The sequence below is a fragment of the Cyclopterus lumpus genome, chromosome 8, assembly GCF_009769545.1.
Source record: "Cyclopterus lumpus isolate fCycLum1 chromosome 8, fCycLum1.pri, whole genome shotgun sequence".
Taxonomy (NCBI): Eukaryota; Metazoa; Chordata; class Actinopteri; order Perciformes; family Cyclopteridae; genus Cyclopterus; species Cyclopterus lumpus.
The window spans coordinates 21,181,854-21,206,634 of NC_046973.1; the positions used below are offsets into that span (position 1 = coordinate 21,181,854).

General features: G+C 44.3%; 1 protein-coding gene across 1 annotated transcript; it reads right to left on the reverse strand.

The window, feature by feature from the left end:
* Window positions 1-2,919: 2,919 nt before the first annotated feature.
* On the reverse strand, window positions 2,920-24,583 carry grid2ipa (glutamate receptor, ionotropic, delta 2 (Grid2) interacting protein, a). The gene is made up of 24 exons (XM_034540197.1): window positions 24,498-24,583; window positions 22,871-23,165; window positions 22,420-22,752; window positions 22,179-22,333; window positions 15,046-15,321; window positions 14,244-14,329; window positions 13,992-14,061; window positions 13,299-13,595; window positions 12,449-12,600; window positions 12,173-12,331; window positions 11,695-11,801; window positions 11,445-11,592; window positions 10,093-10,343; window positions 8,909-9,373; window positions 6,905-8,389; window positions 6,694-6,781; window positions 6,147-6,233; window positions 5,711-5,907; window positions 5,439-5,594; window positions 5,025-5,111; window positions 4,814-4,943; window positions 4,601-4,719; window positions 4,340-4,504; window positions 2,920-3,030 (listed from the first exon to the last, which is right to left on the reverse strand). The coding sequence occupies exons 1-24, from the start codon at window positions 24,581-24,583 to the stop codon at window positions 2,950-2,952; spliced, it is 5,475 nt and encodes a 1,824-aa protein (XP_034396088.1). The 3' UTR covers window positions 2,920-2,949.
* Between the last annotated feature and the right edge of the window lie 198 nt (window positions 24,584-24,781).

Genomic DNA, 24,781 nt, shown 5'->3' on the forward strand with positions numbered 1-24,781 from the left:
AGACCATGGAGGAACCGTTACACCATGGAGGAACCTTTACACCATGGAGGAACCGTTACACCACGGAGGAACCTTTACACCATGGAGGTCCGGTTACACCATGGAGGAACCCTTACACCATGGAGGAACCTTTACACCATGGAGGAACGGTTACACCATGGAGGAACCCTTACACCATGGAGGAACCCTTACACCATGGAGGAACCTTTACACCATGGAGGAACCGTTACACCATGGAGGAACCCTTACACCACGGAGGAACCCTTACACCATGGCCGACCCTTACACAATGGAGGAACGGTTACACCACGGAGAAACGGTTACACCACGGAGGTCCGGTTACACCATGGAGGAACCCTTACACCATGGAGGAACCCTTACACCACGGAGGAACCCTTACACCACGGAGGAACCCTTACACCATGGCCAACCCTTACACAATGGAGGAACGGTTACACCACGGAGGTCCGGTTACACCATGGAGGAACCCTTACACCATGGAGGAACCCTTACACCATGGAGGAACCGTTACACCATGGAGGAACCTTTACACCACGGAGGAACGGTTACACCACGGAGGAACCGTTACACCATGGAGGAACCTTTACACCACGGAGGAACGGTTACACCACGGAGGAACCGTTACACCATGGAGGAACCGTTACACCATGGAGGAACCCTTACACCATGGAGGAACCCTTACACCATGGAGGAACCGTTTAACTGATATCCACCTGACAGCTCAGAGAAGCAACGTTTTAAAACTCACCAGTTGTTTTGAGGGTGAGACGCACTGTACTCTGAACTCAAAGCCTGGAATACATTCATAGAATATTAAAATGTGTTACTGGAGACGTGTTTATTAAACCGGCTGTACTGTTATCATTAACCATTGATGAATGGAACGCAGCTTAATGTTTGATTCTTTACTTCTATCAGCATGTTGCACTTTAACACATCTATGAAGCACGTTGTGGCACTTAAAAAACAAAATCAATACATATTGAGGTTGTCCAGCATTTCAGATCAATAAAAACTCCAACTCTTACTGTCCTCAGGTCGTGTATCGGAGAGTGTTATCGGGAAAATAAACTCACCTTTCAGTACGATGTCATCCAGTGTTTCCTTGAGCCCAGTTGTCACAAACTCCATGAGGATGAACCCACGGATCTTGTGCTTGTTACAAAAGTGTTTTCTTTCCACGTCAAAAGATCAAACTCCATCTTCATGTGTGTGACAAGGTTTAGTCGAAATGTAAATGATTCATTTTCTAAACGGAGCAATAAAAGGCTGCTGCAAGATCAAAATGATAGCTAAAGGAGTTTTAATTAGGGCGTTAAATGCGTGCTATGATATCGGGATATAAATACGTAGAATGTTTGATTTGTGTGTGTTAGTGTGAAGGCTCGTCTCACTACAGAGCTCACCTGAGACGTTGCCATGCAGGACAGAGAACGTGTTGCAGAACATGCAGTGAGTGTTGTGATTCCAGTCTTAATCGTATTTATTGTCCTGGCAATAAACACACTTACTTGTGCATACGGTATGATTTCTCTATACGATTTTCATAGTTTTTTCATTAAAGAAAATCTTAAAAACTAAGACATCCAGGCAAAAGTAGATTTTATTCCATTCTTTGTAGTTTTCAGCATTGTTAGGATACAATACAAAATAAAGACATAACACTTTATAGGCCTTAAATGGACGATAATGCTTTAGAGATTCTGTAATTTATGCAGAAAAAAACAACTTTTAACAAAGCTTGTACTAGCTGCACACATTGTTATCATAATAATTTGCTTTACCATTTAAGAATACATGTATGTTATACGGAGCATAACTCTTGTAGGATCTCAGAAGCTGTTTTATTAACTGTATGTATGTAAAATGCTGTATTTGCTACACTATACTTAATGACTTTATGGTTGTTCCATATTGACACAATCAATGAAATAAATATTTGAGTAGCACATGAAAGTAACATCGTGCTTCATATACTGTAGCATCTGAGTTTACTTTAAATCCACTCTCATTCTGTACAATACAAACACAATATATTTATGTTAAAGTTTGATATAGAATAATAAAATGTAGTATAATATCCAACACAGTTAAACACTCACATATTGCTGTTAGCTCCACATAATCCCACTTCTACCATCTATCCTTGGTGTGTTAAAGACTGCAGACCAGATCAAATGTATAAATGTCTCATACATGTTAATAACACTTGAAGTTGGAATTAGAAAAGAGGAAATCCAGTGACAGGGAGGCAAAAGGTACAAACAGTTGAATATTTACTTGAGGAAATAAACTTAAGAACTTATGTTACATTCAGTGTGCTGGGCGGCTTACAAAAATACAGAACATGGAAACTATCTGCCAAGAGAATGTGAATGTATATTAATTAAATATCTATTTCAGGATACAATTGATTCTTGTAAATACATGTCTTAATCGTGGATATATAACAAAGAGTTCACTGTAGAATTGTAAAAGCACACATACACTCGGGCTTAGAGAAAGAAATCTTCAACTACAGGATGTGAGGTCTTTTAAATAGAAGAGATATGCTGACGGTCAAATAAAGTTGTTTTCTGTAAGTTTTAGACCAACAAAAACTCTGTTTCGCTTTGGAAGGATATCCAGTATTTACTATAAACTGGTATAAAGCTATATCATCCATGTCAACACCTTAATTTGACCAAAAACACATGAATACATCAAATCAATTTCTTTGCCCAAAAATGTGCATTAAGAGGTGTGTATGTAAATACAGAATATGTGTATGTGTCTGCGATGTGTGTGTGTGTATGAACTATGTCGTCATTCCCATATGCGCGCGTGTGTGTGTGTGTGTGTGTGTGTGTGTGTGTGTGTGTGTGTGTGTGTGTGTGTGTGTGTGTGTGTGTGTGTGTGAGAGTGTGTGTGCGTGTGCGTGTGTGTGTGTTACCAGGCCAGTGGGGAGGCCATTCGTGGACTTCTGGGGCTCTTCTGATTTTCTGCAGCTTGCTGATCACTGAGAGCTCTCTTTGGTAAAGAAACAACATAAACCTTATTATTATTTGGATTTGGATTTATTTTGTTAAGCTTTTGTGGAATATGCTGTTATGTTGCGTGTGTCTTTAGTTATGATTCATTTATATATACACTTTTGGGCCTCTTAGGTCTAGGTATTTTAATAGATAATTAGGAGTCGTGAAATTTCCAAAATCTACGAATGAGTAAATCTGACCTCGAAAGAGTTCATTGAGGCCGCATGGAAAACTATTTGTGTTCGTGAAAACTGTGAACTGCTCTGAACATTGTGCTCATATTGCTGTGAATTAAAAACATTTCAGATCTGGCCTCCCGAGGGGGTGGGGGTGGGGGGGGGGGGGGGGGGGGGGGGGGGACTGTGTGTCAACTTAATGATCTACTGCATGCAGCTCATCGTTAGTGCCACAGCCTGGCCGACTTTTCTCTTCGTCTTTGAGGGAATTCACGCGGTGCTCATTACTGAACACATTGCAGGGAAGCAAAACATTGAGTAGAATAACTTGGACTTAATTGGATCTCTTCATAAGTCAACATGAATTATTGAGAGAACATCAGGATTTAGGAAAAACAGAACTACTACCTATGCATTATTGGAGGTGGAAGGAATAACAAAAGCATTGAAAACAAAGAGTATTCTGTTGGTATTTACTTTGATCTCCAGAAGGCTTTTGACACTTTATAGACCACAGCCAATTATTGAGAACATTGGGAAGTATGGGAGAAGCTCACTCTTGGCTGAAAAAGCTATTTGAAAAATAAACAGCAATGTGTACAAGTTATAAAAATTAAATTAATGCAAACAATGTTCAGATACACGAGTGTACATATGATTGGAGAGATGTTGGTAAGTTTACTGTACAAAAAGCTAAAACACGTTTGTATTGTTGGGGTTAAATTATGGAACAATGCTAGCATGAATGTAAGAATGTGTCTTTTTTGTTGTTTTTCAAACGGATTGTTTATAAAGTTATTTTCTATGGGTTACAAGTGTAAATTAAATCTATATTTTCTTGATAATTGATAAGAATGTAGGATAGGCATACATTATATATGCGTTATGCTTCTGCCTCTGTCTTTTTAGTCATATCGTATAATATGTTGTATATAACTATATGTATTGTATTGTGTATAATAAAAGACACTATGAGACTCATAAGAGGCGTTTATCTGCAACCTGAAACTTTATGTTTTATTGTTTGGTGGAAGGCTGAGAAGGAACTCAGTAACATGCATATAGCCTGTAGAGGTGGGACAGCAGGCATTATTTTAATAAATGAATACCTGAATCGGTCTTGCTCACCTCAAATTTGTGCATGAACTCAGCAAAGATACCAAAGAAGGCCTCCGTGTTCGTGGCATTGCCGTCTTCCCCAAAGTAAGAGGCCGTTTTGGTGAATTCCTCCATAGCTCTCTGTTGCAGGGACTCCAGAGACTGGACTGCTGGATGACTGTTTTCCAGAAAGTTCTACACACACTGGAGTAAAGGGGAACAAGCGTTTCATCATCTTTTCTACTATATCTAGTTCACTCTTCATCAGGGCTCCACACCTCTAAAGGATACACTCATGACGACAGCGAAGCGGTCCTCAGCAGCCGCAGGCATCTTCTGGCAGGCTGAGCGAATGTCCTGGATGGCTGCATGAAGGTCGTTCAGGTCGGAGGCGATAGTCCTCAGGTTTACTGGAGACAGAAAATATAGGAAAACACAACAATAAGCAGCAACCTTGAGCACGTGCTCAGTAAATCCCTTTGGAGCAAAACAAAATGGATCTACCTTTGACTGCAAGAGGAACCGTAGTTAAATCTTTGGAAAAATCTAACACGTCAGGAAAGTGGTGACATAACGACTTGACCAGAATATGTAGAAATGTCGACTTCCCGTCCACTGTTTTAGTTGTGCTCAACTGCAGAGGACACAATGAAGAGATCAACCGCATGAACAGAACACAGGATTTGGTCACCTGGTTTAAATATGTATGAAGTACCTCTGTGAGGAAGTTGATCTTAAAGCCTGTGGTCTTGTTAGTTTTAGGCTGGCTGTTATTCAAGTAGTTCCCCATCGCCAACACAAACTGTTGAGAGACAGAACGGAGCAAGCAGAAATGTGACTAAACAAATGTTTATTACAGTTTATTTCAATTGCAACACATTTTTGACATATGAACTCATATTAATTACTTTTCCATATATTTTTATTCTAGTCAAAAATCGCATAAGAAAAAAGAAATGAAAATACTTCAACGTACTGTTTTGTTTGTCTGATTAAAACGTAGCTGGGAGGCTGTTTGAGCTTCTCAGAATCACACAGGCTTTAAGCTGCTTTAAGCAGGATTGCATTAAACTATCAACAAAGTGTTCTTTTTAATTATTTTTAGGTATTTAGCTGAACAGCAGGCTACCTCCAGTATCTTAGCGAGCTTCTTGCTCGTCTTCAGCTCCATGGAAGCCTGATAGAGACTGTCGTACGCTCCCCTCAACTCCTCCGTCTTCTCCTGGAGAGAGCACTTGAAGAGGAGGCACTGCAGGCGGGTCTTGTACTCTGGAACTGACAACAACTGATGGACAACACGCACAACAAGCCAAGAAGTGAGTGGTGATGACCACAACAACAGCATATGGACAACGTGAGACACCGTCAAACCCACCCGTCCAAACCCTGGCTGGACTATACCTGCAACACGAACTGGTCTGGCTCACTGAGCTTGCCGGGGTCCTGTGTGTAACCTTCATACTGTTTGACCTCTTCTGCATCAGGGGCATACAGCAGTAGCTGTTTGAGGTGGGCCGGCTCCAGCCTATCGGTGACCATGTTCATCAGCACCTGGCGCAGCTCCCCTGGAGACAGCTTTAAGTGGGCTATCAGGATGGCTTCATGTTGAAAGGAAGACAAGAAGAAGAATTGTAGCGCTTTTTAAGTGCAGATCATTACCAGTACACATTATCCAGAAATAAAAACAGCAAAATAAAAGCACACAATTAAAAAGACCGCATAAAATACATTTACAGATGAATCGTCATATTAAACAGAGATTTTGAATTCCTAATTCTGAACCATACATGAGTGCATGACTCTGGAAATACGCAATAATACACCATCTTATACTTACAGGCATTGTAGGCCTTCTTATGGGAGAGGATTTCAATCACATCTTTCTTTTTGAAAATGTCTGGCGGGGACGGCTCCGGTGCCGGCACTGAGAGGGATCAGTGTTGGTGAAAGTCCAGATTATGAAGGTACAGAGAGATGAATGGGAATAAAGATTTTGTGAACGTCTTACAACGTGTTTGGAGCAAATTACAAGGAGTACAAGTGCAGAATAACAAACTTACATCCTACAATTACAGGAAAAGATTTATTTATTTTTAAAAGCTGGGTATTCTTGTGGTGTTGTTTTTTAGGTCAGCCAAACAGAATTCAGCGGTGAAATATTGCAGATGTAATGCCGAAATAATCACACCCCAAGGATGCAGAGATCCAGGAACTTGATAATGATGTGCTGCTAAGAAATAATGGTGCATGTTGTCATTCTGATTCAGATATTTGTAGCACATGAGTGGGGCTTACTGATGAAGACGCTTTAATATCATCTTGTGATCTTCTGCAGTGCCTCCATTTAAAGCACTGCAGATATGCATAGAGCCACTTGTACTCACAGGAGCTCTTCTGTGTCCCAAAGTGCAGCTCCAGATCCAGATACTTCACCATGTCATGCAGTTTGTCATAGTCAGAATTTTCTCCCAACTACCAAAGACATGCAAAAACGATGCTATGTAAATTACAATTTCATGACTGTTAGATCATTTTTCATTTGTATTTCTAAACATGAGACATCAGCTCCCCAAGTCCTAACCCCACACAGCTCACCTGTCCCCAGATAGTCCCCTCGGAGTCTTCCACCTGCTCCCAGCGTAACCTCTTCACACTCATGTGGTTGGAGTCCATCCTAGAGAGCGAAGGCCTGGGCAAGGGTGGAGGTGAGCAGGGTGGGGGCAAGGGTGGAGGCGGAGGGGGCTCCAGATGCTCTGAAGGGTCAGACAACGAGTGTGGGAGGGACTGGGGCTGGCCATGGGATTGCTTATGGTGGGACTGGGTTTGGGGCTGGTGTTGCTGCTGCAGCAGATGGTGTGAGGGTTGGGACTGCGAGCGGGTGGCTTGGGGGGAGGGCTGGACTTGGTGCTGGGATTGGTGGTGTTTGGACAGAGGCTGAAAAGAGGAGAGGTTGGGCTGGTGCGGCTGGAGCGGCTGAAATGTGGAAAGAAGAGGCTGAGGCCTGTGGGGTTGCTGGGGAGGGTGGATTACATGAATCTGGTGTTGGTAGTCCTTCGGAGGTGGTAGTGGGGTCATGTGGTGGATGTGGTGGATCTGAGGTGTGCTGGAGTGGTGGTGGGTCTGCTGGGTAGAGTGGGGTCTTTGGGGAGAGGGTTTGGTGGGCTGGGGGTGATGGGTTTGGTGGATCTGCTGTTCTTGGTGTCTCCCTTGCGGTGACACTTGGGTCTGATGATGACCTTTAAGACTTTTCCGACTCTGATGGGAGTGGCTGTCCCGGTTTAGCTGAAAAGGGAGGGAGGCAGGCTCCTGCTGGGCTTCATGCAGAAGCTCTGTAGAGGAGTGGTGGGGCTTGGTTTGGTGCATCTGGTGGGCTTGATGGAGAAGCTCTGTCGAGGAGTGGTGGGCTTGGGGTTGGTGCATTTGATGGAGCAGCTCAGTAGATGAATGGTGTGGCTGTGCCCGATGCATCTGATGCGCTTGATGGAGAACTTCGGTCGAGGAGTGGTGGGGCTGCATTTGCTGCATCTGATGACCTTGGTGCAGAACCTCTGTTGAGGAATGATGGGCCTCGGTCTTGTGCATTTGGTGGAGCATTTCCGATGACGAGAAGAGGGCATGGGATTGTTGTATCTGCTGGAGCACCTCAGCAGATGAATGGTGGGCCTGGGATTGTTGCAACTGATGGAGCATCTCGGTAGAAGCGTGATGGGCTGGGGCTTGGTGCATCTGGTGAAGCACCTCCGCAGAGGAATGGTGGGCCTGGGGTATCATGCCTTGATGGCTTTGGTAGATGCCCTCAGCGTATTTACCTTGTTGGCTTGGGTGGGCTGTTGGTTGGGGCGATGCCTGGTGTGGAGGTGGGGCTGAACGGGACAGACGTCGGTGGTGATGACTCTGGTGGGCCTGTTGCTGCTGTGCTTGACGCATTATATACAGCGGATGGTTAGCGTGGGGATGGGAGGAGTCTGGAGAGGGGAGTGGGGGTAAGGACTGATGGAGTTGTTGGGAAGGCAGAGGTGAGTGAGCTTTCTGCTGTGTTGGCTGGTTAGGCATCGAGTGGTGGCTCTGGTAAATCTGTTGCTCCTCGTAGGCCTGGCGCTCCTCATATGCTTTCCGCTCTTCATAAGCTTTTTGCTCCTGGTAGGCTTGACGCTCCTCAAGTGCTTTTTGCTCCTGGTAGGCTTGACGCTCCTCAAGTGCTTTTTGCTCCTGGTAGGCTTGTAGCTCCTCAAGTGCTTTTTGCTCCTTGTAGGCTTGACGCTGTTCAAATGCTTTTAGTTCTTGGTAAGCTTGGCGCTGTTCATATGCTTGCCTTTCTTGGTAAGCTTGTTGCTCCTGGTACATTTGTTGCTCTTCAAAAGCTTTTTGCTCCTCATACGCCTTCTGCTCTTCGTAAGCCTGTCTCTCCTTGAAGAGTTTCTCCTGAAAGGCCTGTTGTTCCTGGTAAGCCTGCTGCTCTTGGAACAGTTGTTGTTCTTCATAGGCTTTCTGCTCCTCATACACCTGCCTCTCCTTGTGTGCTTGTTGTTGCTCTACATAGGCTTGTCTTTCCCGGTAGACTTGTTGCTCTTGGAAGGCTTTTAGCTCTTGTATGTTAGCATGGACCTGAAGGTCCTCTCTTGTGGGCAGCACTTTATGTAAGGAGTGCCGTTTACGGGGTGGATTATTGCGGGGCGGGGGTGGGGGAGGAGGCCCAGATTTGCGGCGGATGGGCACATATGCTCTTGGAGAATGTTCAGGGGTGTAGCTAAGCTGTTGCTGGGGCTGAGACTGAGTCTGTGCAGGTGCTGGAGGTGGAGGTGGAGGTGGAGGTGGAGGTGGAAGAGTCGGGTCATTGAACTGAACAGGAGGGGGTGGCGGAGGGGTCATCGGGGGTGGAGGGATGTGGTCGGAGGAGGAGGAGTAGGTGAGGGAGGAGGCATTCTCCTCTCCACTGCTGCTTTGAACATCACTCGGACTGCTGAGCTCTGGAGCCACAAATCCTCCATTTTCATCTTCGTCCACCACCAACTCCTCATCATTATCCTCATCCTCCTCATCAGGGAAGCCCATCTGCACAACATCCTGGCATTAACACCAATGACACTTCATTAGCCCTTGTGACATTATTTTGGTACACATACATATGGTCATCCAAATAAACTCTGCTTGTTGTTCACATTTGGATTAAAGATTGTGTTGTTTTAGATGATTCTTTGAGGTCAAAGTGATACTTAATAGAAACAAACTATACAAGGAAAGAACTTTGTGGTAAGTGAGTCCGTTTACACTGCAAGTTTATTTTTGCAAAAGATTTTTCTCACAACCTAGTTTTACTCTTAATCTTAAGTTTCACTTTGCCTTATCTTACAGGACAGTATGTTCTGTACCCGTTCTGTATGTGTGTCAAGGGGTCTGTCCTATTTCACATTGGGCCTACATACCGGAGGGAGTCAGTTGACCGGGCAGAGTGAACCCGCTATCACCAGAAACTATGTCAACATGGGTATTTTCACAAGAATATTATATAGAGGACCCTTTAGGACTTCAAAAGATTTGTAATATTTGTCTTTTTCCTTCTACACCAAATAAAACAACATATTCAATCATGTTCAAAAGACTGTGAGGCTTTTCTGTCTTAGTAATTACATAATCTGTAATGTGTTAATGATTCAGATTGTTAGACTGACATCCGACAACATGATTACTAAAATAAAAATCAATAGTCAAATTGTTAGCTAATTCTTTAAAAATGTGTCTTCATAATGAGGATACTTCATATTCATTAATAACTGTGACTTTACCTCCTCATAGTCGTTCTCCGGAGTCAGAAAGTCATCGATGATGGCCACCCTCTGCCCCAGCTGCTCGCTCAGTGCGTCCAGAAAGCGATCCGTGTCTTCTGAGCGAGGTGGTTTGGAGAAGGTGTAACGCCGCTTGTTGCTGCGGACGCCGGGGGGAGTGGACGGGTAGTCAGGGGGCTCTGGGGGGGATGGAGGGGGACTGTCCAGGCTGATGTAGGGGTTGGATTCCCCACTGGTCTGGCTCGTCAGCCCTGATGAATAGAACTGGGATTGGGGGGGGCTGGGGAGGGGCTCTGGCCAGCATGTAGAGAGTGGGGGGCCTATTCGGCTACCTGATATTAGGGAAGAGACATACACTGTTATAAAATGACAACTAAATCTCTGAAGCATCATGTTAGGTGCAATGCCTCTACTGTCAGATTTTTTATTATTAATAATAATAATAATAATAATAAGGTAAAGTTGGGTTGGGTCTTCTCACCCTGAACTTTTACATAAGCTGTTAAATCTTGTTATTTTCCAACTAAATCTACAATAACCCCACAAAAATATCTACGAATTTCCCTTCTAGATAAAATGTAAACAATCCCCCAATCCCCCACTGGCCCATTCGATTTCAAAGAAGCAATTAAATAGATTTTACAAAGTATATTGTTATTGTGTGTATATAAGAAGAGGCTTTTCCTCTACAATGAACAATGTAAAAAGGTTCTGCACAAAAAGTTCAAACTGAAAATGTCTCAGAGAAGTTATTTGTTTTGATCGAAGGGAGTCTTTAAATGTGTGTTTTCTGGTTCCACTTCCACCATCACCTCCTTACTGTATGCAGTGTTTCTGGACTATATTAGACTTAACTTAAAGAGCCTTCCTTCCACCTAACATGCCTGCAACCTGAGAAGATTTAATATGAGGGCATTCCTATCTCTCCCTCATATGTGAGCTCTGCATCCATATCCCATGGTTAGACTAAATCAAGTCAAAGGTGGCAACTCGTTAAAGTTCTAAATAATGCGCTAAGTGTGTGATGTCAGCTCTGACCTTTCCTACACGAGTCATAATCTAACAAACGTTCACTAATTACAACACCCAGGCTGAGAACAGATTGAAAGCAGTGAGTTGTTTCCAGATTCCTCTATTCTGTATATATATGTACAAAAGTCACACATATTCTTTCAATGCAGAATTCAAGGATATTCAGTTGAATGAGATATGGGTTTGCTACTTTGGATATTTGGTTATCCTCCTTCTCTGACATCAAAAACACAAACAGTACTTCTGCACACAACAGATCCGCAAGGTAATGTGTGTTTACAGTCAGTTAAATATAATTCCAAGAGTTTACTTTAAGCTACCTGTGTTAGCATGTATTGTGGGGGAGGCTGTGCGCGAGGGAGGCTCCAGTTCCAGGTAACTCTCGGGGGTGGGAGGAGGACGACTCTTCAGAGACTTGGACCTCTTGCTTGAATACATGTTCTCCAGTTCAGCGTACACTGCCGACAGCTTGTATGGTGGGAATGTACAAAGAAAACAGAGTAAGAGTAGCCCTCACGATGAAGTGAATGGTGAGCGTTGATATTTACTGTATAGGACTTTGCTACGTACATCGGTGAGGTTGTTCGGAGTCTCGGGGAGGGAGGTCCCATCTCCTGACTGCCTCTCTCCTGGAGCCAACCTCATACCCGTCTCCAGCACCGTCTCTACACGCAGGCCTATGACGACCAGGTAACCGAGTTAGCTCTCGCCCACATATGGGGGCCAGGTTTTAAGATGTGGGCTTGGGCTGATATGGGCTGACAGCTATCAGGCTAATTGTGGGGCACCGACCAAGGGATTTTGACAACATAGGAATATTTTTAACCATTACTCAGTATATAAAATCTTAAAATAGTATGAACTTAACTAGTGTGAGCCACCCTTTCCACAAAAAGCAAACATCTCACTAGGATTTAACATGACTGGGTTTTAATGTTAACGCTGAACATAAAAGCCAAGGTGGTGAAATGAATCCAGGGTGGCGCACATAATAAATCTACATGGCGTTACTGTTGCTATCGATGATAACGATAATGAATTTCTGTACCCATGCCCATGTGTGTGCCAATGACCAGGTCATCAGAGCTCCGTCCCCTCCCACTGCTCCTGTACGTGGTCCCCGTCACCCTCATGGAGCTGCTACGTCGATGGGGCTCGGAGGCAACCTCGGGCTCCACAGGAGGTGGAGGTGGCGGTGGTGGTGGAACTGGAACACACACACATATTGGCAATGCAGAGGAAGAGGCAAGGGTGGATGAAGCGTCCGAGTTGATTGCACTTTACTGAGCCACACACAAAAACTAATTGAACGTCGCGCACACACCTGGCGCTTTGAATCCAAGAAAGCGTGAGATCTTGCTCTGGCAGTGCTCCTGCTCCTCGTACGTCAGCAGCTGGTAAACAAACTGCCAGATCACCTGTTTGGCTGGAGTATCCAGCACCGGGAACACATCCACGATCAGAGTGTCAACATTCCTGTTGCCATGGAAACACAGGCAAGGTGACAGAGATCGCCAGGCTTTCCAATCAGAGGTCAGAAGTTGAGCTCATGGAAACGGTCGTTCTAGTCGCAAACTTGTTTCATAAAAGAAGTTTACTCATCCGTGTTACTACGTTGTGTCGTCCGTGGCTGAAGGTTATCTTTCTTTAGGCATAAAGACTAAAAGCTTTTAACAGAAAGCCTTCCTTACAAAGGGAGGTTCCATTGAAGTGATGCATTATGGGAAATGAGGGCTGTAGATCCAGTAATTAGCAGCTAATTAGCAAATCAGACAATTCAAAAGTATGATATCTTGGCCTCTTTGAAAAATCTGTAAGTCCCCAAACTCAAATACTAAACCGCTGGAGTACCCGTTTTGTGACTATCATAAATGTATAAACATAATTAAGAATTTCTGATAGAAGCCCATTTTGTTTCTTGATTCCTGTGTTAAATTGTGACGCTTAACCACCTTATTTTAATGTATGTATACCTATAGAATGCACTTTTCACTGTAACCTATATGCACATTATGGTTTAATACAAAAACACTATAGTACAACAATATAAACATGTTCAGTTATTCCTCTCAATACTTTTAGTCCTTCTACCTTCCTCCTTTTTTTGCACATCACTTTACATCCATCCTCTGACACCCTCCATCTCATCCCACTCCCCCTTAGCCTTTGCTCACCTGTGCTGGAAGAAGTTCTCCAGAGCCTTGCAGATGGTGTACTTCTCCTGGACGGTCAGTAGGTGTTCCAGCTGCTGCCCGAAGGTGCGGCCCTGAACCCGGATACTGGGTGGAAGAATCTCTGCCACCCACTGCAGGGAGCTGAGCACAGGGGAGCGGGCACACTCTGTGGGAACGCCGCCCCCCGCCAGGTCCTGCTCTGCCAGGGTGAAGGTAGGCGGACCATCCTCCACTACCAGAGTGGGCATGGCGCCACTGCCCTGGAGCATGGACACCACCTTCTCATGGGAGGACGTCCTACAGGTAGACACACGGTAGCGCATGGAAACACATGAGCACACACACTGCAGTAACTTTAGAAAGAAGTGTCAATCCCACAATTTCAATTAGTTATGCATTTATATTAAAAGCCTTTTGTATTCTGCAGATGACATATACTGTAATATAAAGAACGTTTTACATTCTCAGGGGAGCTTCTCTATCATTGTTTGTCTTTTCACGTAATTGGTCTACCAAATCTTTCAAAAATGAGATGTCCACTCAATTTAACAACTATGTGAGCTCTACAAACAACTAAATATCTCTAACAGCGAAATATACAACCATATTTACCCATAAATATAAAAAATTTCTATTAAACTAGATTTAGAAACGGCATGATCTTTTCTTAATAATTGCGTGTGAGAGCTCAACCTCATGTCCAGTCCGTTGAGAAACAGGATGCGGTCTCCTGGTTTCAGACCGGCCTTGTCTGCCGGGCTTCCTGCAGAACAGAACATGAGTACGAGATGTCGGATTTGATCATTTCTTCATTACATTTGCTTTTGAAAGCTTTAGAAAGAAAGAAACTGCTAAAGTATTGATATATAGGACAACAGCTTGATAATGTACACATACACACAAATACTCATAGTGAGCTAAATACACACAAATTATGTTACTTACCAGGGATGACAGAGTCAATCCACACTGGAGCATGGCCCCTTAGAGTGAAGCCGAAACTGGCGTTACCCTTACACACCCTCACTGTCCTAAAGAGACACATTTGAGCTCTGATTAATTAAGGAATAAACAGAGGCTGCATGAATCAAAGAAAATACTCATATACTAATATAAAATGTTTAAAGTAACAATAATAATTGTCCTGCAATTAAATAATGCATGGGCTACCGTATAGTAGAAACCGTGCTAGACTTAATAAATATGACACAAACTGTGCTCGAATAAGTGTGAACCATCAATCCCAATAGCTCAGAGCCGGGGCTGTGATCTGTTCAAAGACTTATCTGAGACAAAGAATGCAGTTTAATCTGGAGTCCAACTGCAGATTTCCATATTGAGCAGACTGCTTTAAATTCCCATGCGCCATGAAAAACCAAAGTACTTGTAGTACTTGTGTTGTGTACCATATTTTAAACCCGATGTCATCAAATCATGAAGACAAGAAACAATGTCCCAGCAGAAGAAGAGAGCAAGAGGACTCAACAGGTTTATGTTCCCGATGGCTTCATCTCAGAAGGCTCTTAATACACATGACGTGAGGACAGAGGAGATGCTATTTTAGGAAAACATGTTTTGTTTGAAATCTAAAATGACATTGCACTGTGTGATGATGATGATGATGATGATGATGATGATGAGACTCCTGCTGATAAAAGGTCAAAACACAGAAACTAAAAATAGACGACAGGATGAGCAAAGAAAATACCGTCGAATACAAATGTGCAACATGACACTCGATGCAGACCTGCAGTTGGTGGTGGTGCCACTGGAGTGACCAGCTATGAGGGAGGTGGTCTTGCGCATGCCGCGGGCGGGGGGGGCCACGCCTTCCTCTGCGTGGGTGCGTGGCACTGAACTGGCGCGGGTGGACACCAGAAGGCGTTCGGGGTGATCCTCACTCCGGCTGCGGCGAAGCTGGTTGCGGCTAGGGTCACTAAAGCTCCGCCCTTTGAGCCGGCTCATCAGGCTCTGGGAAACAACCTCGTCGAAACGCTCCCGGTGCTTCTTGGGAATGAAGATCCTGGCGAACATTATGGGATCACAGACACAAACTCAGAAACAGGCTTTACTGAAAATCTTCACAGCCAACAAAATCCTATCAGAGACGCATTTCAGCCCCAAACCACACACAATCTAAAATGATTCATCCTGATCTCTCACAGCATCCATCGTCCAAAGTATCCGAGAAACAAAAGAGGGGTTCTTGTTCCGACTACATATTGTTCCAGCTGCAGGATCCACTTAATTGGTTCAAAAATAGTTCAGTGCATGTCGTCTCATGGGAGGGCCGAAGTAGGTAGAAGGGATTGGTCCAATAGCGTTTGTGTGTTTTTGTGGGCGTATGTATGTGTGAGAGGATGAAAGAGATAAAAGATGAGCGTTGTCTGGTGCTGTCACATCAGCAGCTGCAGGTAAGAGTGTTCAAAACCAGTGACGGCTCTCTGCTATTATGTGAAAAGGAGGAAGCTCAAAGTGAGAAAGTGCTCCTCTCCCCCCCATCGGTGTTATTTTCCACTCCCATAATCGACGCCTTATGCAGTTATTCTCTTTTTTTTAAAAAGCCCATCCTCGGATACTCTGAGATATCAGGTTGTGAGATTTAGGGTGTTCCAGGGTGGGTTTGTGAGCGTAGTGCACATTCCTGTTGTTTGCCGCATTAGAAAATAAACTGTCCAGGCAATAAAATGAAGATTGTAGTGTTGGCATCAAACTGGTCCAATCAGGCTTATATTGAAGCTGTCTGAGACACGTTGCTGCGGCTTTATGTACAGAAAGCAGAAATCACTGACATTTAGCACTGATCTTTTGTTTTGCTTTAAATGTCTCCTCCTAATAACCCCCCTGTTATATTAGGCCAATTATCTGGAAACAGGAAAGATACATAACAACAGAAACGACCCAGATATGGAAGAATCATTGCCAATGTTGTGAAATATGTTTTAGGCTGCAATGTACCTGTATATAAAGGGCATCTTTTTTTCTTTCTCTTTAATTGAATGGCTCTGCATACACAGTCAAACCTCTGCCTCACACCCATGTACACACACCTCATTTGTACCTTTTCTACTGTGCATCCCCCCCGCCTATGCTGCCTCCATCCTCAACACAAGCCTTTCTCTACCGCTCTCGACTCATCATGAATCTCCAGGGAACTTCCACTGAGGAGAAACCAGCTCCAATGTGCAAGCAGACACAGAGCACAATGCTACTTTTGAGAACAAGGCTCAGTGGTACAGTTTGGTTTTCAAAGCCGCACAGTCCTTTTGCAAGGATTAAAAAAAACATACAGAAAGTACTAGGTCGGAATTCAAAGTTTTGCGTAAGCTGAGCTGATTCTTTCCAACATCTTACAACCCAAAGTTGAGGGAAGCCAAGAGATGTTTACCCTCTGGGGAGTTTTTACACAGACCACAATCTGACAATAACAAGCTGAACATCCAAGTTAAACTACACCCAACTAACAGTCCATGTGTGTCATACATAAAGATAATTAAATGAATCAGCTACATTCAAGCATAAAAAGTATAAATCAGTCCAGAGAGTCTTTTGTGCAACTTTAGTGTGACACACATCTTATTTATGGCTGTATTTTGCAGCATTAAATGAATAACACTTCAGCAACAGTTCAGTTTGTCCCATCCACAATGTCTCTTGGTCTGATAGCTTTTGGAGTCACACACACACACACACACACACACACACACACACACACACACACACTAGGAATCCGGAGTTAACTGCTGATCCCTGAGTTTGAGTTTGTGTGTGCCTTCTAGTGAATACGCTTTCTTGTGAGTTAACCCATATGTGCTACTACAGCTTTATAACTATAACAACAACAACACCGACGACAACAACAACAACAGGCTATATCACAGAACAAATGTCAAATAATGCAATCAATTGTGCATAAAAAAGTAAAAAGCACAATCACCAGGAAAACTGGAAAAGTGACTTGGACTCCTCAAAGGTGAATCTATGGTGCTCCACAGGGATCAATCATGGGTCCCCTTTTGTCCCCATCTACAACTTGAACCCATCTTTGCCTTATAACCACAATAATGATGATGATATACCATCATATCTCTCATGGATGATCTTGGTCATCCCAGTACACTCAGAGTATTGTGGAAACATGTGGCTGTGATGCCAGGTTGAACAACTAAACATGAAGGCTCATCTTGAAAGAATGATCACTGGCAGCAAGATGTCCAACTGAAATGTGCTCGTCTGCAATATCAGAAAACCGCAAGGGTCAGTTTTGTGTACTACAACAACTTGAGTTAGAGACATAACACAACAACATACATCGGTACTGCAATTGGTAGAATTAGCCCATAAAGAGGGAGTGACGAAGAAAGAAAGAGACATACGTTGGTGAAAAGGTCGAAAGTGATGAGTTGATATATGAAGAATGGAAGAAAAAATGGAATATGACAAAGTTGGAAACAAAGAAAGAGAGAAAATGGAGAACGAGAGATATTTCTAGGCCAGGGTCATGTTACTATTGGGAATGAAGCAGGCAAGGATGTGCTTACAGGCGATGTAGGCCACCGAACCTGCCCAAAGTACACTCATACGTCACATGTGCTCAGACAAATGGCAACAGAATGGGGGCATTTATTATGTATTTATGTCACAAGGCCTGGCTCTATTGATTTAACTGTATCACCTCCAACACCTCTTCGTCGTCTTAAGACCTCAGTCAAAGAATATTTCATTTGTCACATCTTCTAAATCAACAGAAACTTTACAGCTTTCCTCTGTTGAAGTTGGATTTAGGCTTTGGGATGCCCTCAATTATAAGGAGGGCGCCAGGACTCTATAATTAGGCCTGAAGGAGGGCTGGATCAAGGACACAGAGGGATGAATGACAATTGTAATCAGCTGGAAAACTCATTGCAAGAACCATTATTATCAGACCCACTTCTGATCAGCTAATTTCACAGCTGAGCCAGTTATTCATTTGCAATGACAGGACATAACTGTAAACACACAGTTAAATTAAAAACCCACAGAAAGCAACATTAAGAAAAACAGTAGTTATTTGAATATATAAAACTTGACTCTATATGTAAAACTTTTACTTTTACAAGAATCTTGCAGTTTTCTCATGTTTCACATGCTGGAAGGACAAAACAGTTTCATATATGCCAACAAAAAGTGTAAAATAATCACCAAAACAAACTTGAGAACAAACACACAACAATACTTCAGATCCACGTCAGCACAGCGAGCGCCGCTGAGATCAAAGTAAAAGTGCCATACCGACAGTGTCTGGAGAGGCTCCTCTCCCTTCCCATGGCTCTTCGGGGCTTTGAGGAAGCACCTGTGCTCAGTTACGCAATGCAAATGCTTCTCCTCTATCTCGGTGAGTCCTCATCTAGTCTGAAGAAACAAACTCTCCCGGACAAAGGGGAAAGAAGAGAAGGATGACAACAGGAAGGTGTCCTGGGTCTCGAAAAGCAGCCAGAGGAAGAAAGAGAGAGAGCGAGAGCAAACTGTGAGTGGCTGTGGTTCACATCCCTCCACTCTTCCAAAGCATCCTCAGGTAGCATCATCACTCCTTTGTGCCCAGGGCCAAGTCAGGTCACCACGGGGAGGTCAGAGGATAGTCCTCGTCACCGAGTCGTCCAGCATTGTGCAGTCAGAGCCGGTGAGTGACAAATGTCCTTTTCCCTCAGAGGAGGAGGAAGGAAAGAATGAGATGAACAAAGGAGTAAGTGAGGAGGGAGAGCTGAGCGAAGTGGAGAAGAGAGGAGAGCCCCGGTGGAATTACATAGGCAGGTCAGCACAGTGTGTGTGTGTGTGTGTGTGTGTGTGTGTGTGTGTGTGCGTGCACAGAAACGTTGTCATGTCTGTGCCACATCTATGACAACATCTATCCATTTACAGCCCAAAACAACTTGACTGATTCTTAAAACATTAGTAAAACGACAGCAACGCTCTGCTCTTCAGATATTAATGCAAACAAAAGAAAACGCTGCACTGGGTTGAGAAGCATCCGTCTAATACGTTCATATCTTTATGCAGATCGAGTGTGAGACAAAGGCCTTCAGTTCACTATGACTACAATCAATTACCATAACACAACAGGACAGCATGAACAAAAGAGCGACTCGATGTTCCAGTATTGACTCCAATGACACTCATAATCACGCGTAATATTTTGCATATCTTTGAAGTGTTCAAGCAGTCGCTAACCCCTGAGTTTCAGAGCCGTTTAAATCAACACTGGAAACCTAGGAGAGAATTTATTAAAAGAAGTAGGCTGCTTAAAAATAGAATGCATCCTGTGGGAGTGGGAGGCGAATCGGCGAGGGGGCCGAGGCAGACTGAGCCCAGCTGGTCAACTTTTACAGGGCAATGAGTGTTGAGCACACCTCACATCCTTTGACACACAACCCCTGATTATCGGACTGAAGCGGGTGGACATTCTTTCCTATGCGAGTGTGGCTGTCACAGGAAGTGACAGTGATTGAGGGAGCGAGACTGACAGATGGGCAGAGAGAAGGAGGCGGAGACAGAGAATGAATAAAAGAGGGAGATGCAGACACACCAGAGCTTAAGCTTTAAGGCCACCGGATAATTGGAATAGAGGAAACAGACAATCAATGTCAACATATTCTGGTTCGCTCTAACGCTGTATTTTTCATTGTGTTAGCATGCTAAGATATGCTAATTAGCACTAAACAGATAGTACAGGTGAAGCTGATGGGAATGCCATGAGGTATTTAGTCATAGTCATTTCAACCTGAGGAAAAGTTTAGGGATCACCATTTATTATCCCTAATCTTGGAGGTGACGTGATGAATGTGGACCAAAGTTCACGGCAATCTGAAAGTCACAAATGTCGACCTCACGGTGGCGAGAAAAGGCCAAGAAATCATCAAATTCATTCATTCGTCCTTTGAGCGCCATAGATATCTGTACCAAATGTCATTCATAGCTACATTCCCCAAGAGCAGAGAACTCCAACATTACATTTCTTCCCCAGGTGTCTGAGACATTTCATTGTCAGCCATTAACAGCACCACCACCCGGAGGCCTGTCTCATGGACCACCTGGAAGCTAAACTCCCTCAGGCTCCTACAACAGAAACATGTCCACCAGATAGAAGCGCTATTCCAAACATGGAATATACAAAAACATGTGTTGTATCCCTTTCCACAGAAGGATTTTCACAGCCTAATTGGCATTCACGGACATATTGTCGCACAAAACAGCAACAATAATGACAACAGGCAGAGGGAGGGACGATGAACTTTACATATGAAGCATGTCAAGATTACAGTGCACCTGGTCTTGACACACCAACATGAAACGATGGGTACCGACAGCTATCTGAAGTACACCTAACCTAAAGAGAGGCTTACTCCTCTCACTGGCTAGAGGTGACAGTTAGTCCTCTATGGATACAGATCATGCATAATTAATAGGTTCTCTGCTAAAAAGGAAACATTGCAAAGCATTTTCACAGGCAGCTTTCTGTGCCACCAAAGCCGTGACAGAGCTGTGTCGGAGGAAACTGAGATGGATGGACAGGAGAACGAATTACTCCCCAAAAATGAGTCATTAGAAGGGAATCCACGCTAATTGATTTGTACAAGACTGATATCAGAGAACGCTTAAAAGGCACTGCAGCTTACTTCATGATCAATCAATCATTACGTATAAACTTGATGACCAGTTACATGCTTCAAAATCTGCAAATGTCCAATGCCAAAGTATTTCTAAGTACTCACCTGAGGCAGCAATTCATCATTTCTTCCCACATAGACGGTCAGTGCAGCGACTGCATGCGTGTGTGTGTGAGAGAAACAGTGCAGCGGGCACTAAGCATCTGCATGCTTTCTGTGTGGCTATATGTGCACATCTCAACCAGCAGCAGCAAACTGGCTGAGGAGGGAATCAAGAGCGTCCCGTGATGCGAGCCACACAAAGAAATGCGGTGTTTCAAAGAGTGTTCACGGCTGACGAGGAGAAATGGGAACGAAAGACACAACAGGGAGGAAATCAAAGTGAGAGGACGTACTGAGGAAAGGAAATGCAGAGGTATTGTGTTTGGGTTTTGATTTTCAGATCAATGCTGATGAGGAAGAAATGCAATTTTCTGTGGTTTTCTAACAATAGTCTTGTATATTGTACCTGAGAGGGGAACCGGAACCATTCAAGCACCCAAGGGCAGCAATCAGTGCTGGACATCAGGGAGGTTATTGAGCTCCTGATGAGGGGTTCGTAAAACGATTGGTTTCATACAACAAGTAAGGAGTGGTGCTCCCTAAAGTCTGCTCCTCCTTTACACGGTAGAATAGTCCCAAAAATGATCATTATGACAAACAATTAGAAACGTGAGGACATTATCTGCGTGGTGGTTTCAGTTCGCCTGGTTGAATATTCATTTCCACGAGCCACTAGATGGAATAAATTATGGATGATTTAGTTTTTCTGCTTTTCAAAAAAGATTCACTGGGATGCGCAGCTTGTTTTCTGGGCTGTTAATAAACTGTGCTCCTATGTTTTGTTAATGTTTTACACTTTCGTAGTTGCTCAAGTCCCAGAATGTACAGAGGCGCAGCCTATTTAACAATGTAGAAACACTAGCATCCCCTAAACATCGCAGTTACCTCCCCACGAGCTGAACTAAAAAGCAACGCTAAATTTAAAAAAACAAATAATGTATACCCTTTGAGAGTTTAGAGTTGAAACAGCAGATTAAAATATTGATGACAGGGACCGAAACTGAAACACGATGCAAAGCCACCTTCTGTATGCAGCAGCACTTTGTTGCTGTGAATCAGATTTTTATCTGCAGAGAAGTCGGTTTTAATGCGGGGGGGGAGGGGACACATCGGCATGTCGGTCAACAACTGATACCTGACACTGTCGATCAGCTGTTGATGCTCCTCTGTGATCAAGATGTCGGGCAGGGCCTCAGCCAGACTGTCCACATCCCGCTCAGCAGCGTACAGCTTGAGCACCTCGAACAGCTGTTCCTTCACATCTGGCTCCTCCCCGAGCACTTCCTCCACCTGATGGGTAAATAGATGCATGGACATTAAACACTAAATACAAATGCACCTGACCACAACATGACCAACCCCTCTCTCCGACCCACTTTCTTATTGAACTCCATGGCCTTGTGGGCGCGGCCGTCCCTGATGCTGTCCCCGCTCTGCGACAACACCCGCATGCTGCTGCTCAGCCGCTTCGGCCGCCGGGCCATGCTGAGCACGCCCAGCCGCAGAGGCCGCCCCTGAGCCGCTTTGATCATGGCTGCTGCTGTTTCGTGATGCTTCACTGGGATGCCGTTGACCTCCATGACGTAGTCCCCGGCCTTGACGCCATTGCGACCGGCCGGCCCGTTGGGCATGCAGTCCTCCACCATCAGAGGGCTGTCTCCAACGATGGTGAAGCCAAAACGGCCATCCGGGCCGGGAGCGACGTCAATCTGAGGAGGGGAAAAACATGGATGCCATCTCATTCCTGTTTTCATCTGAATGTCATGTTTGTTTCTCCACCAACAACAACAACAACCACTAAATACGGAGCACTGGGTGTCGTCTCACTTGCTCAATCCGTGACACCACTCCGATGCTGGGTGGCACCGTCTTGAGTGTCTGAGCCAGAGCGACCAGTGCTGGTGTGCTGAGGTTGGTCACATCCTGGCCCTCGATGTCCACCACCTGGTCCCCGGGCTGCAGGCCAGCCAGGTAGGCACTACTGGCCTCCACCACGGACAGGATGTAGCTGGGCCCAGTGCCACCCAGTCGGAAGCCAAACGCCTCGGGCCAGTTCTGATTGGTGGCTGGGAGGCCGAGGTCTGGAGGACGGACAGAAGGTGAATTTTGGAAAAGGCTTGGACTCCAATAGGTTTGTTTTTCTGCTTGGAGGAGATGTTTGTTACATTAGCGATAGGAACATTGCTAATCGGGTACGAGCTGCTCATACAAACAAGCAGGTAGTGAGCTGTAAAATGGAGGTCAAGCAGACTGTTGGTATAAATAGGGCATCTCAGGGAACACGAGTCTACCTAATGAAGCCACACATAGAAGACACAGGAGTCAAGTCAAAAAGCACTTTTAGAAGAGACATTTGTTTTATGTACGTTGAATTACAGTAAAAGGAAAGAATAGAGTCAAGGGGGTTATTTCTGCCTGTTGGTATCTAGTCCACATGAACTGCTGGTCACTGGCCTCATTCTACTGTCCCCACAGGCTCACTTTACTCATCTAGAGATGTCAAAGACAGGCGATATTACAGGGACTGCTCGGCCCATTTTATATGATACGATATTGTGGGCACAAAATGAAAATGTACACAACATTTGTGCTTGTGGATATTTCTGTTTAATTTTGTTTAGTTATTATTTAGTTTAGCCCCGCCCTCTTGTCCTTTGCATTTTTCACATTTGTATTACGGGGCTACTTAGTTAGAATGGAAACATTAGAAACTTCACCATATAAGATATAAATACCTGAATATATGTAATTTGATGGAACATTTTTAGCCTCAAGTCAAGCACAGCCAGTCCCATTAAGGAGCTAAATTGAGTCTCAGCATGACAAAATGTCTCCAAGGTGCAACGATTAAAGGGAAACTTTGACATTGGAAAATATAACAGAGCACAATTATGTAAGATACATTAATAAACTGCAGATACACAGAGAGCCATCCATCAAACCACCAGCACAAAACCGCTCTGTCTCCATCTTTTCTGCCTCTGATCATTAAAAACGGAGGAAAGGGTGACAGAAAGACTCAATTAGAGACGGGAAGTAAGAAAAGTAACAAAATAGTAATGCAAAATAAGTTTGAAAATAAGTCTGAAGAAGACTTTGTAAAGAAATGTCTGATCTGCTTCAATGCAGAATCAAAAAGACAAATGAGATCTCGCTGGAGCACAAAACATTCACAGTGAATAAAACATCAAATCCACAGAATGTGGTGTCAGCATCAAGCTGCAGCTGATTATTGATCTGAAATAGATTGGGAAATCACTGACATGGAGCTCTGGATCAGAATCTTTTCTCCCCAGAACACAAACGGCACTCAGAGGCTCGTCAGGACTTCTTTCTGTCGTATTCTCGGCATCCTGCAACCCAGTTTCACAGCTTCAGCTCTTCTCTTTCTCACCTCCAGCAGATGAAACCGTTCAGGAACATCACGTAAAAACTACTATTCAGAGAAAGAGACTTACAGAAATCTTTGGAGGCACTCCGGGTCCCAGACTTGCTCTGGCGCAGGGAGAAGCGGCCCTTTCTGCTCAGGAAGCGCCTCATCCTCGCCCGGCTTGCGGCAGGGCACGTTCCAGCCAGCGTTCCCTTCACCCCCGGCCTGGAGGTTGATGCAGCCAAAGGGGGCCCTCTGACACCTTTGTACTGCTACTAAGCGGAGCTCACTGCCTCCAAAAGCCCTCTTCCCAGCTAGGCAAATCAAGTGGACCTAAAAGGTCACATCTGTAGGTTATCGGGGCCAAT

Bases quoted from the DNA above. Each gene is read 5' to 3' on its own strand.
- grid2ipa (XM_034540197.1), bottom strand. From the start codon at position 24,583: ATGAGGCGCTTCCTGAGCAGAAAGGGCCGCTTCTCCCTGCGCCAGAGC. The intron at 13,596-13,991 runs GTTGAGCTCTCA...GTCTACCTGTAG, and splicing joins CTCAACGGACTGGACATGAG to GACGTCCTCCCATGAGAAGG. The intron at 8,390-8,908 runs GCTAACATACAA...GCCTACGAGGAG, and splicing joins GAGAGGACCTTCAGGTCCAT to CAACAGATTTACCAGAGCCA.